We start from the raw sequence: 20,169 nt of genomic DNA, 5'->3' as shown, positions 1-20,169 counted from the left end.
CTGGATGCCAAGCACACCATGGTGATAACCCCTCTCGGGCGGTGGCCCAGAACGGAGCATTCAAGAAGTGGTCTTGGACTCTGTTCGATGTTGGCTTTTACAGAAACTTGGCCTTGCTTACAGAGGCCAAGATATGATCATAATCCTGCGATATCCAAGCCTTCTAGATCGACTGCCATGATCGTATTCAATCCATCATTGTAACCTTCCACGATAATGCGCCGGAGGAATGCAGTTTGTAACTCAGCTCAACCAATTGATGAGCTCGATTCTAGAAATCTAATTGCCTGACGGGCGAAGTTAGGAACAGCAAAGACGGGTAGAACCCGTACTATGCGTAGGGAATTTAGGACATAGGTCTCATCTGTTGCGGTAGACAGGATACACGAGACGGAAGAACTGGTCCCAGAGCGCTGTTCGAAGTATAAAAAGGACAATATGTCTTCTCTGTTTATCGGTTTGTTCAAAGCATCTCACTTCACTGACAATCTAACTCCTTCGTTCATTGACTTATATCGCCTCAACAAGCTATCTGCTTCAAATCCAATCTCGATTAAGAAACTCCATCTTCAGAAGTTTTCCAACCATCATGGAATCTTACAATAAAGATGACAAGGGTGACCAAGATCGTGTGTTGCCTAGCAACCAGGCTGAAAAGCCTGTCGGTGCTCACACGGAGTACGTTCTTGATCCAGAAGGTGAAAAATCGATCTCAGTCGATTACTCTGGAGCACATGAGAAAACCGACCCTGCAGAAATTGCGCTGATCAAAAAGCTCGATCGCTGGATCATTAGCAATGGTAGGGTCAATAGTTATTACTATTAAACAAAAATATTAATAACTAAAAGATGATAAAGTTAATAGAGGTTTTAGTTTAATGGTAAAACATACGACTTTTAATCGTTATGTTACGTTTCGCTCCACCCGGGGTGTCACTGCACGTATCGTTCCTTGATAAGTGGGAAGTATAGGAGGCGAGGTCGCTGAGAACGGAGTACTTGAGCGAGTACTAGAGCGAAGTGATCATAGTCCAAAACGTATGGGTATGATCGTGAACGAAGTTGACTACGTGGTAAAGCTATGGAACGACCGTGTATATATATCCGTCACTGCTCAGTCCCGCTCAGTGGTGCTCAGGCCAAGCACACTAAGCACGTCTGAGCATTCCCGAGTGATGCTCAGCGGTGCTCAGCGTCCCCAGGGCTGAGCCGGCTGAGCGTATCACGTGATCCGTGCCGTGGTTCTTCACACGTGATTTCCCGGTATAGCTTCCTCTCTTGTCCTGGCTGTCGTCACAGCTTTGTATGCGGCCTGCTCGCAGGCCGATTCGTAACACTTTCCCCTTCCTAGATTTATTTGTTGTCCTTAATGTACATAAGTAAGTGCCTCCCCCTCCTTGTGCCCTTCTCTTCTTTCTTTTCCATGGCTTATCATGCCTCAGTTTCGTGTTGCTAAGCCCGCACGCCTCTTAACCCTTTATCGTCAGAAACTGATTGATCGTATCGAGTCCTTTGGTCGCGAATTGTCCGGTATGGGTCGCTGCATACCTTACTAAAACTCGAACTCCGTCTATTTCGTCCTCGATGGCTACAGCAAGTGTTCATCCTGCACAAAGAAGGGCGTGAAGTATTGCGACGGCACTTTTTCGGATGAAGAGTTTGACTCCCTGACTACTCAACGAAATCGCCTCGTCGAGGCGGCCCGCCAAAAGGGCGCAGAGCTGGCCTAACTGATTGCCGTTGTCAATAAGGCTCACTCTGAACGCGAGCGTCTTCAGCGTGAGGCTGACCTGTTGTTGGAAAAGTAGAAGCAGATACTGGTGCGGGAGGCCAAATCGCTGGATGCTTTGGATCACGTGGATTCTCTCGAAAAAGCGTTAGCCATCGTTTTTATTGGCATGGATGATAAACAACTTGAGGAGATATTTGAGTTGTCATCGGGGGCTCTTCTAAACTTCGAAGGCCCCATCCCAATTGATCGCCCCTTATAGTTGCGTCAGATGTTTGGTGAGTTTCCTCCTCCGTTTCTTCCTCAAATACTTCTTGATCATGTTCTCTGAGAGATATTCCGGTGGTTCCTATATGTTTTCTTTGTGTCTATATCCTAACTATTTGATTAGGTATTGTAGTTTTCCATTGGTTTTTTAATGGTCAAGGATCCCCTCTATATTGTATATCGATTGTTGGGTTTCCTCATGTATTAGCACCGGTCCTAGTTTGGCGTTCGGTGGTGCTTTTTCAAGAAGCGATTTATGGAAAACTAAATAAATGTTCATCCCTCTAGATAGTTTCAATTTAAAGTTCACTGGTTCAAGTTTCCTTTTGATCTTGTAAGGTCTAATCTTGGTGTGATCTAGTTTGTTAGATAGTCGTTATGTTTTAATGTTTTTCCTAAGAAGGTACACTGCCTCCTCTTCTTTGAAGTCTAGTCCCTTAGATCTTCGTCTGTTTAAGCTTTTAACTGTTTTTTATAATATTTTCTTAAGTTCTTTCTTTAAAAGTTCATATAGTGATTATAATTTCTCAACCAAGATTGCTGCCTTTTCTGTAATTGGTTTAATGTCTTTAGCATTCTTATCTATTCTTGGGTGAAACTCATAATTTACGTAGAATGATAATATTCTTGTTGCTGCTGCTTTATTGTTAAATGTAAACTACGCTATAGATAGTAGCTATATCTAGTCGTTCTGCTGGAAATTGATATAACATTATAAATACTATTTCAGCGTTTGATTCGTTCTTTTTGTCTGCTTATCGCTCTGTGGGTGAAAAGCTATTAATAGCTTTTAGTGGACTCCTGTGAGATCTATTAATGATTGCCAGAACTGCGATATAAATAGCTTATCCCGGTCCGAGCGTATTTCTTTCGGTATCTTATGTCGACTAAAAATGTCCTTATATAGCGTGTACACTAAGTCTTTAGCTGTTGATAACTCCTTGTATAGGATGAAATCTGTATATTTAGTCAGAATATCATTTACCACAAGTATACTGTCGAATTCTATATCCATGAGGGGTTCTTTAGACTTTAGTAGCTTTGTGATAAAATCTAATGCGATAGTGTGCCACGTCTTTTCTAGTATTATTAGCGTTTAGAGTAACCCATAGAGCTTATATCTTGTGTGCTTTGCTTTGTGGCATGTATTGTAGTTCTTAATGTATTTTGCTATATCTTTCCTGACCTCTTTCTAGATAAAGTCCCTCGTGACTAATTCGAGTGTCTTCTCGATACCTGAATATCCTGCTAACTTATCATCATGTCGTCTTTTGATGATTTCTTTCTTTTGCTCTTCTATCAACTCAATGTCGATAAGAGCCAGCACCTCTATCTTAGGTGTTGCGTAGATTAAGGCGCTATCTTTTTCCTTGAGTACTGCCATGGGCTCTGGTTTGATGTTTTCCATGTAATCTGGCCGTCTATTGAGCGCGTCTACCACAGCATTTTCTTTTCCTTGAATGTGATGTATCTTGAAGTCATATAATGCCAATATTTCGGCCCACTGAACCTGTCTATGGTTAAGTTCTTTTGTGGTTATCCAGTATAATAGGTTTTTGTGATTAGTGTAGATCTAAACTTAATACTTAGCGCCTTTAAGATATACTCTTCATTCCTTGAGATATACCATGATAGCGAGTAATTCCTTATCGTGGATATCGTAATTTAACTTCAGCCCTATCATTCTCTTTAAGAAGTACGCGATTATTTGAGTCTTACTATCTAGCCCTTTTTGCGTGAGGCGGGCTCTAATCGCTTCGTTCAATATATCTATCTCTATCTAGCATTCCAGCTCAGGGTTAAATATCGCAAGTACTAGCGCCGTCATGATAGCTTCTTTGAGGCGTTTAAATGTCTTTCTGCATTCTAATCTAAACTTAAATGGAACGTCCTTCTTGGTAAGGTTCATCAAAGGCGCTGCGATCTTCGAAAATCCCTTAATGAATCTTTAGTAGTAGTTGAGTAGTCTAACGAAAGACTGTACTTTCGTGATATTCTTGGGTTCTGGCCAGTCCTTAATTGGCGCTATTTTATCGGGATCCACTTCGATACCCTGATCGGATATAATGTGGCCTAGAAATCGAATCCGTTTTTTGTGGAACTTATACTTGCTAAGTTTTAATGGTAGATCCTTTTTCTGAAGTTTCCTTAAAACCTTTCGAATATGCTGTATATATTCCTTATATGTCTTCGAGAATATAAATATATTGTCCAAGTATATAACTACGAAGTTGTCGAGATATTCTTGTAGTGTGTTATTGATTAGTTCCTGAAAAGATATCGGGGCGTTGGTTAATCTAAACGGTATAACACAATATTTATATAATCTAAAGCTGATTTTGAAAGTTGTTATCTATTCATGGTCTTCCTTCATCCGTACTCGATAGTAGGCGTCCTGTATATCGAGCGTGATAAAGTATTTTGCATCAAGAAGTCTGTTCTGCAGCTCCTTGATCAAGAGTAGTGGGTATTGGTTCTTTCTGGTGATCGCATTAAGTGGTCAAAAATCAATGTATAGTCGAAGAGATCTATCCTTTTTTGGGGCGAACAGCACACTGTGTGCTATGAATAACTTGGATGGTTAAATAAAGTCTTTCTTTAAGTGAGTCTCTACGTACTCCTTAAGGAAGCTTTCTTCCTTTGGGGATAAGGGTCGAAGCTAACCGTTATGCTTTAGCACTTTCCTTTCTTCAAGTGTTATTTTATAGTCCCATGGCTTATGCTCTAATAGCGTGGCCATGCCTTCTCTTTCTTTAAAGATATCTGCGAAGTTCTTATATTCCTTAGATAGGCTTTTCTCTCGTATTTCGTTTAAGGCCCTTCTTCTAGATTATATCTATATCGCCCTTTATAGAGGTACAATAAAAGTTAATTATTTCTTTCTCTTTATCTTCCCGTGATTGCAATTTAAGAAGAACAAGGTTTCTTCTTTTTAGTCTATCACTAATGAGTGTTCTTTTAGTCACTTTATCCCTAGAATGATATCATACTTAATTGATATTATATTAAGCTCGACCTGCTCTCTATACTCCCTAATCTCTAGATAGATGTCGCGAATCTTCTATCGTATCTATCCACCATCATACTCACCTAGTGTCTTGTCTACTATAAAGACCGGGTATAGATTCTTTTTCCGTTACTTATTTAGTCTTGCTACTATTTTTAGTGATATATAGTCTCGGCTTGCTTCGCTATCGATCATTACTTGGACAGGCTTATTAGCTAGTCTGGCGCTAAAGACCAATGACGTTGAACACTAAGTCTGTACTATATTGATATGGCGTTTCCGAGGCTTTTTTCTGTTGCGCGGGACCTTCCGCCTCATGATAGATTCTCCGCCTAGTTTTTTGACATGTTGTTCATGGTTATATCCCTGCTTCCGAAAACATGTAGAAGCACCTCGATCGGTGGTTCGATCACATTCTTTGTCGTGAGATATGCGTGTATCCTGGGTGCATGGATGTATGTCGTGTTAGTACACTACTTTTTGGCTAATATAAGGACTTTATTCTTTTCGCTTATTTCGGGGTCAAACTTCGGGTGGTAATGTGATACTCTGTTTAGGCAGTTTGTCTGCTCATATTTTACTGGTCTTCAAAACGGGGTTAAGAACCAGAGGTGTATTTTAGTTGTCTTGATAACGATAAACTTGAACGAGTTATTCTTATTGGATTCTTCAGGGGTACCAATTACCATGAGATCTTTCGACTTATATAGTAGGTAGTGTGTTTCGCTCTTAATCATATTGTGTGTGTATTCTCCCTTGTATAGACACCACTTATCGTGACATAAGCATAAGGTTATAGAAACCTAGTGGGCATTTAGGTTAGTGTAGAGGCTGTATCTCTGGACCCCTTTTACTGTTTAGACTTAATGATATATTCTTATAACCATAATGTCTCTCGTTCTTTCTTCTTCAATATAGTGTCTCGTCATGTCTTGGTCGATCTCTTTTGGGGTTAGATCATTATGTTCTTTGAATGAGAAGAAGTAGGGTTCTCCGATATCAGTTTAATGTGTATAAAGAGCTAGGCCTAGACACCTAAAGCATCGCTATATAGATATCAACCTCCTTTTCTTCTACTTCTAAGCATAGTTTAGCTTAAGCCCATTGTTGACTATACACATCTCGAGTACTCCTTCCTTATAGTAGATTTAGTTCGGCGTCTTGATAACCGCGTGATAGTACCCATGGAACAACACGATATTACACTTAGGCTTAGAGTCGCTTGAGTTCAGTTCTTCGCCGAATATAAAATCGTAATGGTCCTCCCCTAGTATATCGTGTGTGTGAGTGGATCCTTTATATATTTCTTCATATTTTGTCATAGGTACTAAATCTTCCTTGTTCCTCGAACTTCCTTTAGGATCAAATCTTTTGTGTTTCGTGGCGCAACCCCTTCTATATACTTGGGTGCATAATATGTTCTTTCAGTACTTTGTTATGAGTACTGCCACATTATTATAATTGGCAATTATTCTATATTTTTCTTTGTATCGTGTCCCTATTATTGGTGTAGCTGTTCTCTAGATGTTAGACTCCATCTAGACGAATGTTTTGTCTTCTTCTTGGTCGCTAGGTTTATTGTTTTCCTTATTGGAGTTGTTATCGAATGGAAAATAATGGATTATAGGCATTCCCTATATATCGTGTGTATATAGACGGAACCCCTTGATGTAGTTAGGTTCTTGATAGATACGCATGATGAGGACATGCTTTGTTAGCTGTTTTCCCCGATATAGGCTCAAGAAGGTCCTGTCCTCTCTTCTGGTCTAATAATGTGTTTGTACTATCATCAGCGTTTCCGCTCTGCTTATAAGGTTATAGGTGCTTGCGACTTCTTAGTTTATCTGGCTTAGGGTCCATTCCCATAGCAGTTTAAACGGGAACTGGTATTGTTCTCCTTCTGCCAGGTGGATATAGAGTTCTTCAAAACTGCATTACCAGAAGCACCTTTTCAGCCTTAGTGATATCCAGTCTTGCTTAACATTAATGTGTGGGCTAAACACGGCCCCGTTAATGTCATGTTCCTAATAACGAGTCCTGATCCGTGCAAACCTGTATCCGACGCTAATTATTTCGTATAATGATAATCTCGCTTCTACCATGGCCACTATTTCAGGCTCTTCTCAGTCGACTTCCTTTCTCTTGGATTTTTTGCTTTAACGATTCTTGCACTTCTTTTCATGAGGGAACTATTCTGTACCCTGCTTGTTAGAGTAGTGAATAGAGCAGTTATCATCGTGGCAGGCTGTCCATAATAAGTTCGCGTGTTTTGGCCGCTCTTTATCGGTCTTTCGTGCCGTGGCTATTTTATTCTGTTAACCTCAGCCAGAATAGATTCCTACGATATCGATAACCTCTTCACCATTGATTATTAACAGTGATACTGAAGTCGCTCCCTTCGTCTAGGTTCCTTCGGAATTCTTCTTCTATGCTCTCTCGACGCGATTAGTCTGTTCTGAGTTGTCTTTCTTAAGGCCATCCAGATATACCTTCATCATTTGTTGTCTTTTAGATTCTAGGCTCCTCAATCCCCGAATCTATTCTTTACTCTCAAGTCTTAGGCGCTCGAGTTCTTTCTCAATTAAAGTGTCGGCCTTTTCTTCTCCAATACCAGCTTCAATTATATACAGTTCTATGGGCTTTATACCACACTCATTAGCCCTATGTCCTGGATTTCCACAGTTATAGCACAGGTTTTCTTTCTTGCGTCGTTCTCGCTCCTTGTTAAATAGCCCCTTGCGTTGGAACTTGCCTTTCGGTTATAAGGACCGGCCTCGTTCAACAATATCAAGATCCATCGGATCACTATAAGACTGGTAGTTAGTGCGCTTGCCCTTGTAGTACATGCCACCTGTCTTTTCATGATATTCTTTCTTCTCCAATCCTAACTCGTATAGCCAGTTATCAATTTCGATGACTTTATTAACTAACCCCTGATATGTGTCAAGCCTCTCCGGTCCCAACTCCTTTTTGATATTGTCCTTTAAGCCAGTGTAGAAGGCAGCGACAAGTACATTGTCGTCCCAGTCCAGTTTAGTCTAAAGCCTCTTAAACAAGGCATAGTACTGCGCAGCTAACCCCTTCTGCTTGAGTTGGTAGATTTGTTGGGCCGCGGCCTGTTCCTCCCCTAGAGTTCTAAACATTTGCTTGAGTCGTTCCATGAATGTCGCGAAGTTGGAGAAAATGGCAATGGTTTCCGGGTCCTTTTATCCTTTGGGGGACGTCATGTAGTCCATCATGATAGGTTCAAACCAATAGAAGGCTGATCCCCTTATATAAAGTCCCGCGAATAAGACCTTGTCTTCATGGGTGACATACCTAGTGCGATTCAATTTGAAAGTCGCGATAAGTTGAGTGACGAACAGTCTCAACTTTTCACGAGATCCATAGAACACGTCAACCTTGGTATTGTCCTTGCCGTGATTGCTATAGTTGCCATAGCTAGAGATGACAGTGGAGGTGGGTCCTGGTGTGGGTGCGCCCGGCGCGGCGGACCGAACCGACCCAATAGGGGATAATGAGCGGATAGGAGCTTTGGAGCTGGACATCGTGTCGAATACTTCTAATTAAGTGGTAGTTAAAGTGTTATATTTCGCTCCACCCGGGGTGTCACTACACATATCGTTCCTTAATAAGTGGGAAGTATAGAAGGCGAGGTCGCTAAGAACGAAGTACTTGAGTGAGTACTAGAGCGAAGTGATTATAGTCTAAAATATATGGATATAATCATGAATGAAGTTGACTACATAGTAAAGCTATAGAACGACCATGTATATATATCCATCACTACTCAGTTCCGCTTAGTGATACTTAGACCAAGCACACTGAGCACGTCTAAGTATTCTCGAGTGGTGCTTAGCGGTGCTTAGCGTCCCCAGGGCTGAGCCGGCTAAGCGTATCACGTGATCCGTGCTGTGGTTCTTTACATGTGATTTCCCGGTATAGCTTTCTCTCTTGTCCTGGCTGTTGTCATAGCTTTGTATGCGGCCTGCTCGCAGGCCGATTCGTAACATGTTATCATGTTTTGAGTTAGATTTTCGACAGATATATGATTATTATTAGCAATCACTTGATCATTATTTTCAATATTCTGAATTACATTTTTGATACTAGAATTATTATTATTTATAAGACAATTTTTGTTGTTTCTAATGTTTTGAATCATGACAAAGTTTTAAAATATAATAATTGTTTAGATAAAGATGATTATTATATACAAAATCAGAATATATTTTTACATCAAGATAGATTCTATTGATATAGATCAATTATTTGGTGTTACTATATTATAATTTGTTGCTAAAATATATAGCATAAATATTATAATTGTTGTTATAATTAAATATAAACCTATGTTAGTTAAAGAGAAGTTTCTTATTGTGAATTGGTCTAAAGGACTTTGACTTATGTATTGCATTCTTTTTAAAATTAATAATTTTTGGGTTGTAAATGCTCTTAAATAATAAAGTTTTATTATCTAAAATATAAACTTTAAGTTTATAGTTCGTTTTAAGTTTTTATGCTTTTTTTTTCTACTTTAATTTGTTGTGTTTTTGTTTGATTCTAATGTTTTTAAAATTTTAATAACAAAAAACAATTAATAAATAGAGAAAAATTAAATAATATGATAAATAAAAAACAAACTTTCAGAGAAAGTAGCTCAGCGGTAGAGCAGTCGTTTTACACGCGAATGGTCAAGTGTTCAAATCACTTTTTTCAACTTTAATTTGTTGTGTTTTTGTTTGATTCTAATGTTTTTAAAAATATACGTGTTTTAAATAAACGTACCTCTACTGAAGATCTAAAATTATAAGAAGAATATGAAAAAATTAAAAATATATCAAAAAGAGGTATTAAAACTAGAGTTAATAATAACATGAAAGTGTAAGCACTCCACCTCATGACTAAGGCGGCAATGCACAAATTGAAATCATTAGACCGTTTCTGAAACCAGTAGTGAAGTATGTTATTTAATTCGATGACCCGCGAATAACTGTTTACACTAAAACCACCTCAAATAAACTCAACTATGTCTTGACCCACTCTCTGGCTCATGTACTGGTTGAATTATTTGGACCGCAATGCCATTGCCCTGGCTCGCCTGAACGATCTGGAGGAGGACCTCAACTTGACCTCCACACAATATCAGACATGCGTATCGATACTCTTTGTTGGCTACATTCTTGGCCAGGTTCCTTCCAACATGTTGTTGACTCGAGTCAAGCCATCCTATTACATGTCTGGCTGTATGGCTCTATGGGCCGTGGTATCGACTCTGACCGCGATCTCCAAGAACTTCACCGGACTCTTGCTCACTCGATTCTTTCTCGGAATCACAGAAGGTAAGCACATCCACTCTACTAGACTTCGAAAGTAGGGTCTTTAACATGATGCCAGCGCCTTACTATCCTGGAGCTCTCTTCCTGCTATCTTGCTTCTATACTCGGAAAGAGATCGCAACCCGAATCTCAGTTCTCTACACAGGCAACATTCTGGCGACCGCCTTTGCGGGTCTGATTGCGCTAGGGATCTTTGAGATGGACGGCTTCGCAGGCCTCGCTGGCTGGAGATGGCTTTTCATTATCCAAGGAATCGCGACTTTCATCGTTGCTCTAGGTGCCGCCTTCACTCTTCCAGATCACCCACTCCAAACCAGATGGCTGTCTGAGGAAGAGCGTCGACTAGCTCATGCACGAATTGAGAAAGATACAGTGGGTAACAAGGCCGCAACCTCTACCGTACAGGGTCTCCTCGAAGCTGCAAAGGATCCCAAACTCTGGCTCTTCGCCTTTATGCAACATATGCATCTTGCTGCCAATGGTTTCAAAAACTTCTTCCCCACTGCCGTTCAGTCCTTGGGATTCAACCGCACCATCACCCTCGTTCTCACTTGCCCACCTTATCTCATCGCAGGGTTTATCTCCGTGTACTGGTCTTATTCCTCTGGACGGTTTAACGAACGTACATGGCACATCACAACCGCCAAGGCAGTTGCATGTCTTGGTTTCGTCGTGGGCTGCGCCACTCTCAATACCGGAGCAAGATACTTTGCGATGATCGTCTTCTCTATTGGCACCTACGCCGTCAACTCGATCATTCTTGGCTGGGTCGGAGCCACTTGCGGACAAACCAAGGAGAAGAAAGCAAGTTCCCTTGCCATTGTAAACACAATAGCTTGCGTTTCCTTCATCTGGACTCCTGTAAGTGTGCACCCAACAGGATATGAAAATTCGAAAACAGGATGCTAATGGTGGTTCTTAGTACCTCTGGCCAAAGACTGATGCCCCGCGCTACACTATTGCAATGTCAAGTTCCGCTGCTTTTTCAGTCGCCACTGCTGCTGGTGCTTGGGTCATGAAGATGTGGCTCATCAGGACTAACAAGAAGATCCGGCAGAGTTCGGACGAGACAACTTTATTCTACGCCTACTGAATAGTGACGAAGAGCGAAGGTCACTTATATGAAAATTCTATACCAGCGGTCTGTTGATGCGGCTGAAACTGTGGGAGCGTGATCTTAGCCAACTATCAAGGGCAACCTAGCTTCCGCAGCTAACAGATGACTCTAGTATTGACCATCACGAGATGGAGGGCTCTGGGATCATTCTGAAGTTCTCCATGTACGTCAATCAAGGCAATAGGTTCCTCGCTTTGAGGCGTGTGCTAGTAGGTCGGTTCCAGACTAATGGTAACAGACTTCTGGCAGGTAGACATCATCTCGAACATGATGAACTATGTGTAGTCAACAATATACATGTAATACTCAAAACTTTTGCGACAATCTATTCAGTATCCATCACGATCGCGGTTATGAGCTGGAACAATCTTTATACTTAGGAGCAGGTATTTGCTTCGTACCATCCACGCAGCTCAGCCAGCTAGGTCTTGCGTCTGCATATCCTTCAAGAGTAGGATGGATATAAAAGTCATCCAAAGTCCCAGACTTGATAATGGTGAAACCAGGGAATGATTCGCCCTGTCGATAGCAAGTGCTCCCGCAATCACCACACAGATAACTGACTATCTTATTCCCGCTGTCAGCTAATTTCTCATACACTTTTGGCGTGCCCTTGACGAGATTGAGATTTTGCTCAGGAACCAAGATATTGGTGCTGAACGCGCTGCCGCTAATCTTGCGGCAATCGCCGCAATGGCAAAGAGCCTATCTCGTCCATCAGAACTCTGATGCTGTCAAGGCCGTGTTTGAAAACAGCTACTAAAGTTCGGCCAAGACTTACCTGAACCACGGGCTCTCCCGTATAACTGTACCGAATGTTTCCGCACAAGCAGCCTCCTTCCGCCATTTTGATGTCCACTAAGTTTGCCGAGATCGAAAAGCGTTCACTTGAGAAGACTGTTCTCTATGTGAGAGGTAGTATAAGTAGTCTCTATCAACGAACCAAATCGCCTTTATAATTGTTGAATATAAGAAGGGCGACGGTTGGGAACCGAGGTCTTACTATCACTAACCGATATACCTCGGCAGACTTGCCCTAGAAATCACTTTTCCCCAGAAAATACTTGCCCCAGACAATCGCTTCGGCTCATTTTGTGGGGATTGCGTAGCCTAATTATGTTAATTTCATTCCCTCGGCTGAATTGAGAGTGCTGACCCCAGCTTACATTGTTCAATAATAATGATCGATCCCCGCAATTGCCATAACTTTGGATAATCGCTCTCGACAAAGGGATAGAATTGTATTCTCATTGTTTACTGAAAGCATTGTTGACCATGGGACGACTTGACGGCAAGATAGCCATAGTGACCGGCTCGTCTAGCGGAATAGGCCGTGCTATTTCGCTAGAGTTTGCTCGAAATGGCGCCAGAGTGATTTGTGCAGATATTGCCGAGAAAGCCCGGGCAGAGATTGCCTCCGAGCTGACCATTACGACGCACGATCTGATCACCAAAGAAGGTGGCCTTACTGAGTTCTTTAAGGTCGATGTCACCAAGGGCGAAGAACAAGAGAGGTTGGTGAAATATGCTGTCGACAAGTTCGACAGACTAGATATGTAGGTCACTAATCGCGGTTTCTACTTCGCAACGGGGTTCGACCTTGCACAAACTTTTCATGAAAGCCTAGCTGACACATTCCATCGGTAAGAATGGTCAATAACGCCGGGATTGCGAGTGAAGCCAAAGATCCCCAACCAATCTGGAGCTTCGACCAAACCACCTTTAAGATGGACTTGAATATCAATGTGATGGGAGTATTTCTTGGATGCAAGTATGCTTCTGCCCAGATGATCAAACAAGACCCTCTCCCGTGCGGCGACAGAGGCTGGATATTGAATACTGCAAGTATTTTCGGCCTAGTCGGGTCACCCGGTGTCGCTGGCTATGTTGCATCTAAGCATGCTGTGATCGGATTGACCAAAGTATCGGCCTGGGACTGTGCGCCGCACCGAATCCATGTGAACGCTCTGTGTCCTGGATGTGAGTAGTTTTCTTCTTTAGTACCCATGGTCTCTGTCACGGCCAGAAACTAATATAGCACAGACACAGATACAGCCTTCATAGCTGGGCTTGAGAGACAAAAGAAGGCTCAAGTTGAAGCTCTCCACCCTTTTCGAGGACTGGGAAGACCAGAAGACATTGCCAAAGCTGCCTTGTTCTTGGTCTCAGAAGATAGTAGTTGGGTGACGGGTATAGGCCTGCCTATAGATGGAGGCTATACAGCTTTTTAGCTATACAAAGAGATCAGTATCAAGAACTATTTTTCTAGATATTTTCTAGGCAGCTTGAGTTACTATACACCGAAAAAAATGGCTCGCTAATTAGCCTGTTTTTAATAAGCTCTCAAGTTTTCTTCGAAATATCTCGCGAGAGAATATAATCGCCAATATATCACAATATATTCCCTTAGTCAGCTCACAAATTTTCAGTTCTTAGCACTATACTGTATTACTACTTATAAGTTTCTTATCCAAAAGTTCCACAATCAATTTTTAATTAAGTCACGATCACTAAATTTGTTTAGAATTTAGTTTAGTCTCTACTGTTATCCTCAGAGTAATACTCTATAAACGATAACTTGGGAAAGAGCATAGAGCTCTTCTTGATCTTTAGCGACTGATTTAACTCTTGGTTTATATCCACTACTTGTGTTAGCACAACTATCCAGAGAGTGTCTAAGAACGCGCGAGACTAGCCATAATCATGATACTAAAGATATCAGTGTAGCCAAAATCTTGTATAGGCCAAAACACACTTAACTAGTCTATGTTTTTGCTAAAGTATAGATATCACCAAGATTGGCTATTAATATTATAACAGGAGTAAAGGGGGAAGCACCAGGTGCACAGGGCTGTTATCAATCAGGCAACATGAGAAGAGGGTCGAGATGCACTTATAGAACACTTCTTCTTTCCCTGGAACACTTGTTTATCCTCTTTAAACACTCCTCGGAATGCTCTAGAACACAATTAATCATGCGTTGGAGTGCGCGACGTACTGAGAATCTGTAGGGAACGCTGTAGACTTGACCGAAATCTGCTGTCTCTTCGCATCACTCTGTACACAACTTATGTACTCGCATGTTGACTATACACGCTTCTCTATACGTATATCTTACTTGCTTGTTTTCGACTATTGCTTGATTGACTGATTGATTGTATGTGAACATGCTATCCTCGGGCTGTACTATATGCATGAAAAGAAAGAAAAAACATTTGCCTAGGCCTCTTGATCTAGTTGTTCGCGTCTGCTTGGCCCTGAGCCCACTGTATAGTGATCGCCTCCCTAGAGAGGGGCTCACACATCTCAACCTACTACAATATAGTCCTGAGATAGATAATTAGAAGTCGATATTTAGAAGTTAAGAGGGCACCAGAATACCGCGACACAGAAACCGGAGAATAAGTATAGAGGGTTTGCTCTATACATTGTATCTATTGAATCTCTCGCACCGTGGCGAGGTAAGCCTACGAAACCTCGAAACTCATAAGCTTTTATCACCTTCCTGTGTAGAGTAAATGGCTGTCTCAGCCACTATCACTAATTCAGGAAGAGTCAAGGTTAACCCTCATCAGCGTCAAAATGTGGAGTGGATGGACGTATTTAGGAACCTTTGACATGTTTGTCAAGACGGTATCTCGAGATTGGCTGAAGTAGGCTTTCAGCGAAGCAGCTGATCTCCTCTTAAGAGTACCATCTATCTAAGCACGGTTTCAGTGTGGCTAACGATATTATGCCGGCATTCACCGATTGCTGATATTTACACATGTCTGTCAAGGCCTCACTAAGAAAGCTATCTTCGAGGCGCTTCTAAAATAATTCCCCGTTCCTTCTAGAGATTGGGGTGCAAGAGAAGCTAATACTAATAATCATTCCTATTTTATCCCAATCTAGACTGAAGTGATTTCTATACACTAGAACAAGCAATCCACCAGGATATTTAATGAATATCTGCTTTTTCTAGTTTCTTCAGAGCTTTCATTAACAAACTCTTTAGTCTTCTCCTTTTGATCGAAGTCTTTCCCACGGGTAGCTTCGATCTGGTAGCAATGGAGAATATCTCCACACATAGAACCTAATCGAGATTTACTGCGAACTCAATTAACTAGTATTGTATCTTAGGTGGCAAAGGTCTAATCTATAAAATTCGGGACGCCCTGAATCTGAGTGCGCGATATAGTGACGAGTCTAATGGTGCAGAATAATGATATTATATCTAAGGAATCGCCGACATGAACAAGCCCTCATACTCAAAACAAATCAGTTTTCGTAAGTTTAAAGCTGCTGTTTAGTATCTTCCTCTCATGCTTAGTCTTCGAATCATCAGTGGATATAGATGTCTAACTCTGCCTTATTCGTGTCAATATTGTGAAAAGTATCTCGATTGAGCCCAAACTCCAAAGGAAGATCTTTTTATTCTCGACCCTTTAATGATGATGGTGGCTGGTCCAAATACTCAATATGGCCCTTAAACGATGTAATTTGCTCCAAGGTCAGCTCATCACCCGACGGATTTGGAAAGTTGCTTTTAAATACTGACTCGCCGTTGAGCAGAGGCTGAAGATTTTGTCGAACGGAAAACATTACGTTTTCAGAGAGAGCCTCCCAGAGCACTGGATCCTCACTTTCGTTGCCACCTTGAATGTCGCTTGATCGAGCCATGCTACCTGGTGGCGTGGACCTTCCGATCAGGCGGGGATAAGGCGCGATACATCTGAAGTCGTGCAGGTCTCCCTTGCACATGTTTCCCATGCCCCCATCGACGGTGAGGCTAAATGGGATCATGCTAAGTTTGTAGAGCATCTTCTGGGCGGCACTGCGGGTGACAGCATAGGCCGAGGTGCAAAAGGCAAAATCCTGGAAGTAGACGACTCGTGTTTGAGGATCAGGATTGTCACCTTCAGCCCAACGAGTCATGTTGTGCCCGCCAAATTGCGAGCGATACCCTGCGAGTGGTACAGTAGGGTCATGAGGAATTACCCATCGTCTTGGGTCAGTCATGTTGGGATCTGTGTGACAGTGCCCAATCCACAGGAGGCTCCAGCCATCTCCGTATGGTGACCTGGGGGTCTGGGAGCCGGTCTCAAGTAAGAAGCGAGACCCTTTAGCGAGCTCATGCAATTGAGCCTTGATGCCTATATCCCAGTCCGAGTCGTCCTCAAAAACCAATGCAGTTTCAATGTTTTCCTGGATCATTCTAGAACAAAGTTAATTGTGAGTGGAAAAAAGGTGCAAGGCTGCCTACCTCTTCCAAACATTCAGATGAGCCCTCCAGCAGCCGATACTGCCATTTCCTTGGTTCATTGTCTGAAATACTTAGCCACTCATGCTTTCGCTTCAATGAACCTTGTAACTTACAAGAGGTAGCGCCTTAGGACTGACATTCTCCCCGCGGATTCCATCAACGAAATCCAGGGTGAAATTGGTCAGACTGGCTTGAAGTAACATTGTATCGGCCTTGTCAGATCGCTCTGGCAGATTAATTGCGAAGATTTTCTGAAACTGATGGTGTCGGGTTAATTATCTGTAAACCGAAAAGGTAACGGAAATACTCACACCGAGTGTGCTGTTATAAACGTCGCCAAGATTGTCTCTGCGGACAAATCTGTCTAGGCTCGCCCGACTCGATTTTAAGTGTGTGAAGTCGTCTGAGCTGGATGAGGCATACAAGGCCGCGAATGAGAGTGTCAAAGTGATCACTGCTACCATGCAGGACAAAAGATACTTTCTGGATGCTCTGCTAGTTGACCATGCTGGGTTTGTCTGCGAACTCGAGCCCATGTTGCAGTGCGTTGTTCGGAATTTATAGCAGAGAAGCGAATTAAACGATATTTGCAGAAGTAGAAAAACAAGCAACTCCTGTCCTTGCCTCTGTACCGGTAGGAAGATGTCGTCCTTGACTCAAACGGAAGCCTGAGTAGGGAGGGATGTATCTGTATCCGAGCCTGTGAAGGGGCTTGCGGAAAACAACCACCACAGGACCCAGAATAAAGAAACTACCGCGTTAATAAGCAGTTAGGAGCGATTAGAAAGTGATGTGGCACAGTGCTTGATGCGGGTTGTTGGAAAGAAAGATCCAGGACAAGCCACTGTCTTAGAATGAGGAATATTTTGGCTGATGTCCCTAGGTATCGAGGACGCAATGGGACCCCGGTAGGACTGAAAACAGACTAGTCCAGGTCTTTGAATGTCCTTGATGGAGGCAGCAAAAGTTTAAAATCTCCGGATCTCTAGATCCTGAGTCCAGGAGAAGAGACTCCGGAAGGGGTGCACTTTCCGTGTTCTTGTGCTATATCTTATCTCCGGACTAGCACGACCAGGCATCGCTTCATGCAATCTGTGACGTCCGAAACCTAAACATGAGACGGATTCTGGAAGCCAATAGCTTCAAAAGTCTAGGGAAATCTGTATTCGCCCTCTGCGAAGAGAGTGTGTGGATAGAGTAGGGATACGAAAATTATTGCTCTGTTCGCCAGGCCTAGCCTCTCTGCCTCAGAATCTGGCGGCGTTGGCCGCGTGGCAGAGGCTAGATGCGAAGCACAGGCGCACGGTGTAGTGGCGCACTCCGATCGGCCTCAACGTGTCCGTGCGCGCAGGGTGCATGGGCCAGGTGAGAAATATTCTAGGGTCGAGAACGTGTCCCCAAGGTGGACTTTGCTCTTCTAGAGCAGTCGCGGTCAACCTTGTTGGAAATTTGACTAAAAGCTCGTCTAAGAAATATCTGTTCTTATCGCCGGCAGTATAGTTCGCCTCTAAAAGACACCTAATGTTCTGTGGGGAGATCACAATTGGGAGTTCTGCCTATTGGGTTCTTGCTTAAATCTCCTCGCGAGCGGCAAGGCCCCAAGGAAGGGGAAATCCGACTCTTGCACTGACAACAGGCCGGCCGCATAACTCTGCCGACTTTGGGGTTATAGAAACTCCGAGTGTCCATTGTGCGCAGGTCTTCCTTTATGTTTTCTCCTCTCAAGCCCACGCGTGTCTCGTGTCGATCCTCTGCGCAACACTAGTCTCTATGGCTGAGGACCGTGAAGACCGTGCTTCACGATTATGTGAGCGTGGATTTGAGATGGGATATGCGCATTCCTCAGAAAAGTCAGCCGATCAACCTCTTCTATTGATGTCCGACAAATCGCCAGAGGGGTTCTTATACAGACATCCGCGGTCAAGCCGACGCACCTGGATCGCTTTGGTGGTAACCAGCTTATTCCTCGTCGCTAGTGTGTTCGCAGTTCTCATGGTACGCCAAATAAAGCTTTTCGAAGAGCGTCGTTGGAACATAAAGAACTTCAGGTCATTCATCACCTTTGGGGACAGTTGGACAGGCGAGAGCAGATACGAGTATTTCTACGCCCACAACTCCACATTACCTGAACCAGGCACTCTTTTGGGAGAGAATCTTCGAACAATTGTTGGCGGCAGAGTTTGGGCTCGTTATGTTGTTCAGTATGCTGGTTCATCAGACCCTATGCAGTGGAAACCCCAAATCACCCTATACAATTACGCTTTCGGTGGCTCATGGTGTTCGGATGAACTCATTGCGAGAGGCCCAAAAGGGGTATCAGTGTTGGAAGGAGGAGTACCATCTTTCATTCATGATATGAACGCCACAAGGCTCGACACCACAGAGCCTTTCTTTCAACCACCAATTACGCCGTCTAATGCTGTATTCGCACTCTGGATCGGTGTTAACGACCTTGGAATGTTCGCGTACCTCTCAGATGATCAGGTGTATGGAAAAACGCTACTTGACTTTACAGAATGCAATTTTAGGTCTTTTGATGCATTGTATGCCGCTGGGGCAAGAACTTTTGTTCTGATGAATACGGCGCCTCTACAATTAGCTCCAGCCCATGCGAACACGACGTCGAGTGGCGGAGAGAGAATAAAGGACTCTTGGATGGCGGGTCGGGAGCTATCCATGACCGAGGCTATCAACAATATCTTCAGATACCAGACGCTATACGAATTCACTGTGTCTATGAGGTATCCAGGGGCCAGGGTTGCTCTTTTTGACGTCAATTCTCTATTGACCCACCTATATTATAACCCAGGGCTCTATCTTAATGGCTCTGCAGCGCCAAATGTGACAGGTTTCTCTATCGAGACAGAATATGGTGCTCAAAACCCAGACAGTTTTATGTGGCGCAATAACCTTCACCCATCTGAACAAACAAGTCGAATTATCGCCGCCGAGTTTGTGAAGGTTTTAGACGGCAAGTCTACCTATGCTCAATATTGGTGACTATAAATTTTGGGGAGTATAATACTCCTGATTAATAGAGTGGTGTATATATCAGAATTCAGTATCAAGTTAAAAGCTGTGTTGACCAAGGGCAATAATTCAGTGTAGGAGGCTAGTAGAGTTGCTGTCCAGGGATCTTGTTGTCGGACCTAGACTTAGAAGCTTCGCACTTTTCACGTAAATCTTTCGTATAAGGAGATCGTCTCTTCTTACACTTGAAAGTTTATAGAAGGAGTAACACCTAAATAGAAATACTTCGACTTCTTCTACGCTATCACTCTACCTGTTGATAGAAGGGTTATAATAGAATGGCAGGCTTAAATGATTCAGAGGTAATTCTAAGCGGTGGTGAGACGGTTATTCTTGAACCTCGACAAGGGGCACCGGTAATCACTTGTGCCTCGTGTACTCTTGTCCCAATCTATTCACGGCGTCGTGTAAATACTTTAGTGTATTCGAGTCATC

At 42.8% G+C, this 20,169-nt stretch overlaps 6 protein-coding genes and 1 non-coding gene across 7 annotated transcripts; 5 read left to right on the top strand and 2 right to left on the bottom strand.

Annotated features, from left to right (window-relative positions):
- Positions 1–589: 589 nt before the first annotated feature.
- On the top strand, positions 590–826 carry PV08_07953 (uncharacterized protein; the record flags this gene model as incomplete). The annotated part of the gene is made up of 1 exon (XM_016382279.1): positions 590–826. One exon carries the CDS (start codon positions 590–592, stop codon positions 824–826), a length of 237 nt encoding a protein of 78 aa, XP_016232982.1.
- A 7,383-nt stretch (positions 827–8,209) lies between these two features.
- On the bottom strand, positions 8,210–8,551 carry PV08_07952 (uncharacterized protein; the record flags this gene model as incomplete). The annotated part of the gene is made up of 1 exon (XM_016382278.1): positions 8,210–8,551. One exon carries the CDS (start codon positions 8,549–8,551, stop codon positions 8,210–8,212), a length of 342 nt encoding a protein of 113 aa, XP_016232981.1.
- A 1,101-nt stretch (positions 8,552–9,652) lies between these two features.
- On the top strand, positions 9,653–9,722 carry PV08_07951. Its single transcript has one exon. It is a non-coding gene; the product is annotated as a tRNA-Val (tRNA).
- Positions 9,723–10,056: 334 nt separating this feature from the next.
- PV08_07950 (uncharacterized protein) lies at positions 10,057–11,435 on the top strand (the record flags this gene model as incomplete). Its single annotated transcript, XM_016382277.1, has 3 exons — positions 10,057–10,345; positions 10,401–11,203; positions 11,265–11,435. The coding sequence occupies 3 exons, from the start codon at positions 10,057–10,059 to the stop codon at positions 11,433–11,435; spliced, it is 1,263 nt and encodes a 420-aa protein (XP_016232980.1).
- A 1,299-nt stretch (positions 11,436–12,734) lies between these two features.
- Positions 12,735–13,690, top strand: PV08_07949 (uncharacterized protein; the record flags this gene model as incomplete). Its single annotated transcript, XM_016382276.1, has 3 exons — positions 12,735–13,015; positions 13,108–13,439; positions 13,503–13,690. The coding sequence occupies 3 exons, from the start codon at positions 12,735–12,737 to the stop codon at positions 13,688–13,690; spliced, it is 801 nt and encodes a 266-aa protein (XP_016232979.1).
- A 2,182-nt stretch (positions 13,691–15,872) lies between these two features.
- Positions 15,873–17,240, bottom strand: PV08_07948 (uncharacterized protein; the record flags this gene model as incomplete). Its single annotated transcript, XM_016382275.1, has 4 exons — positions 15,873–16,656; positions 16,705–16,766; positions 16,818–16,961; positions 17,016–17,240. 4 exons carry the CDS (start codon positions 17,238–17,240, stop codon positions 15,873–15,875), a joined length of 1,215 nt encoding a protein of 404 aa, XP_016232978.1.
- A 1,234-nt stretch (positions 17,241–18,474) lies between these two features.
- On the top strand, positions 18,475–19,704 carry PV08_07947 (uncharacterized protein; the record flags this gene model as incomplete). Its single annotated transcript, XM_016382274.1, has 1 exon — positions 18,475–19,704. One exon carries the CDS (start codon positions 18,475–18,477, stop codon positions 19,702–19,704), a length of 1,230 nt encoding a protein of 409 aa, XP_016232977.1.
- Positions 19,705–20,169: the final 465 nt, after the last annotated feature.

This window comes from Exophiala spinifera (genome assembly GCF_000836115.1).
Source record: "Exophiala spinifera strain CBS 89968 unplaced genomic scaffold supercont1.6, whole genome shotgun sequence".
Classification (NCBI taxonomy): domain Eukaryota; kingdom Fungi; phylum Ascomycota; class Eurotiomycetes; order Chaetothyriales; family Herpotrichiellaceae; genus Exophiala; species Exophiala spinifera.
The sequence above is the reverse complement of the archived record's forward strand: the minus strand, read 5'-3'. Positions and strand labels throughout refer to the sequence as shown.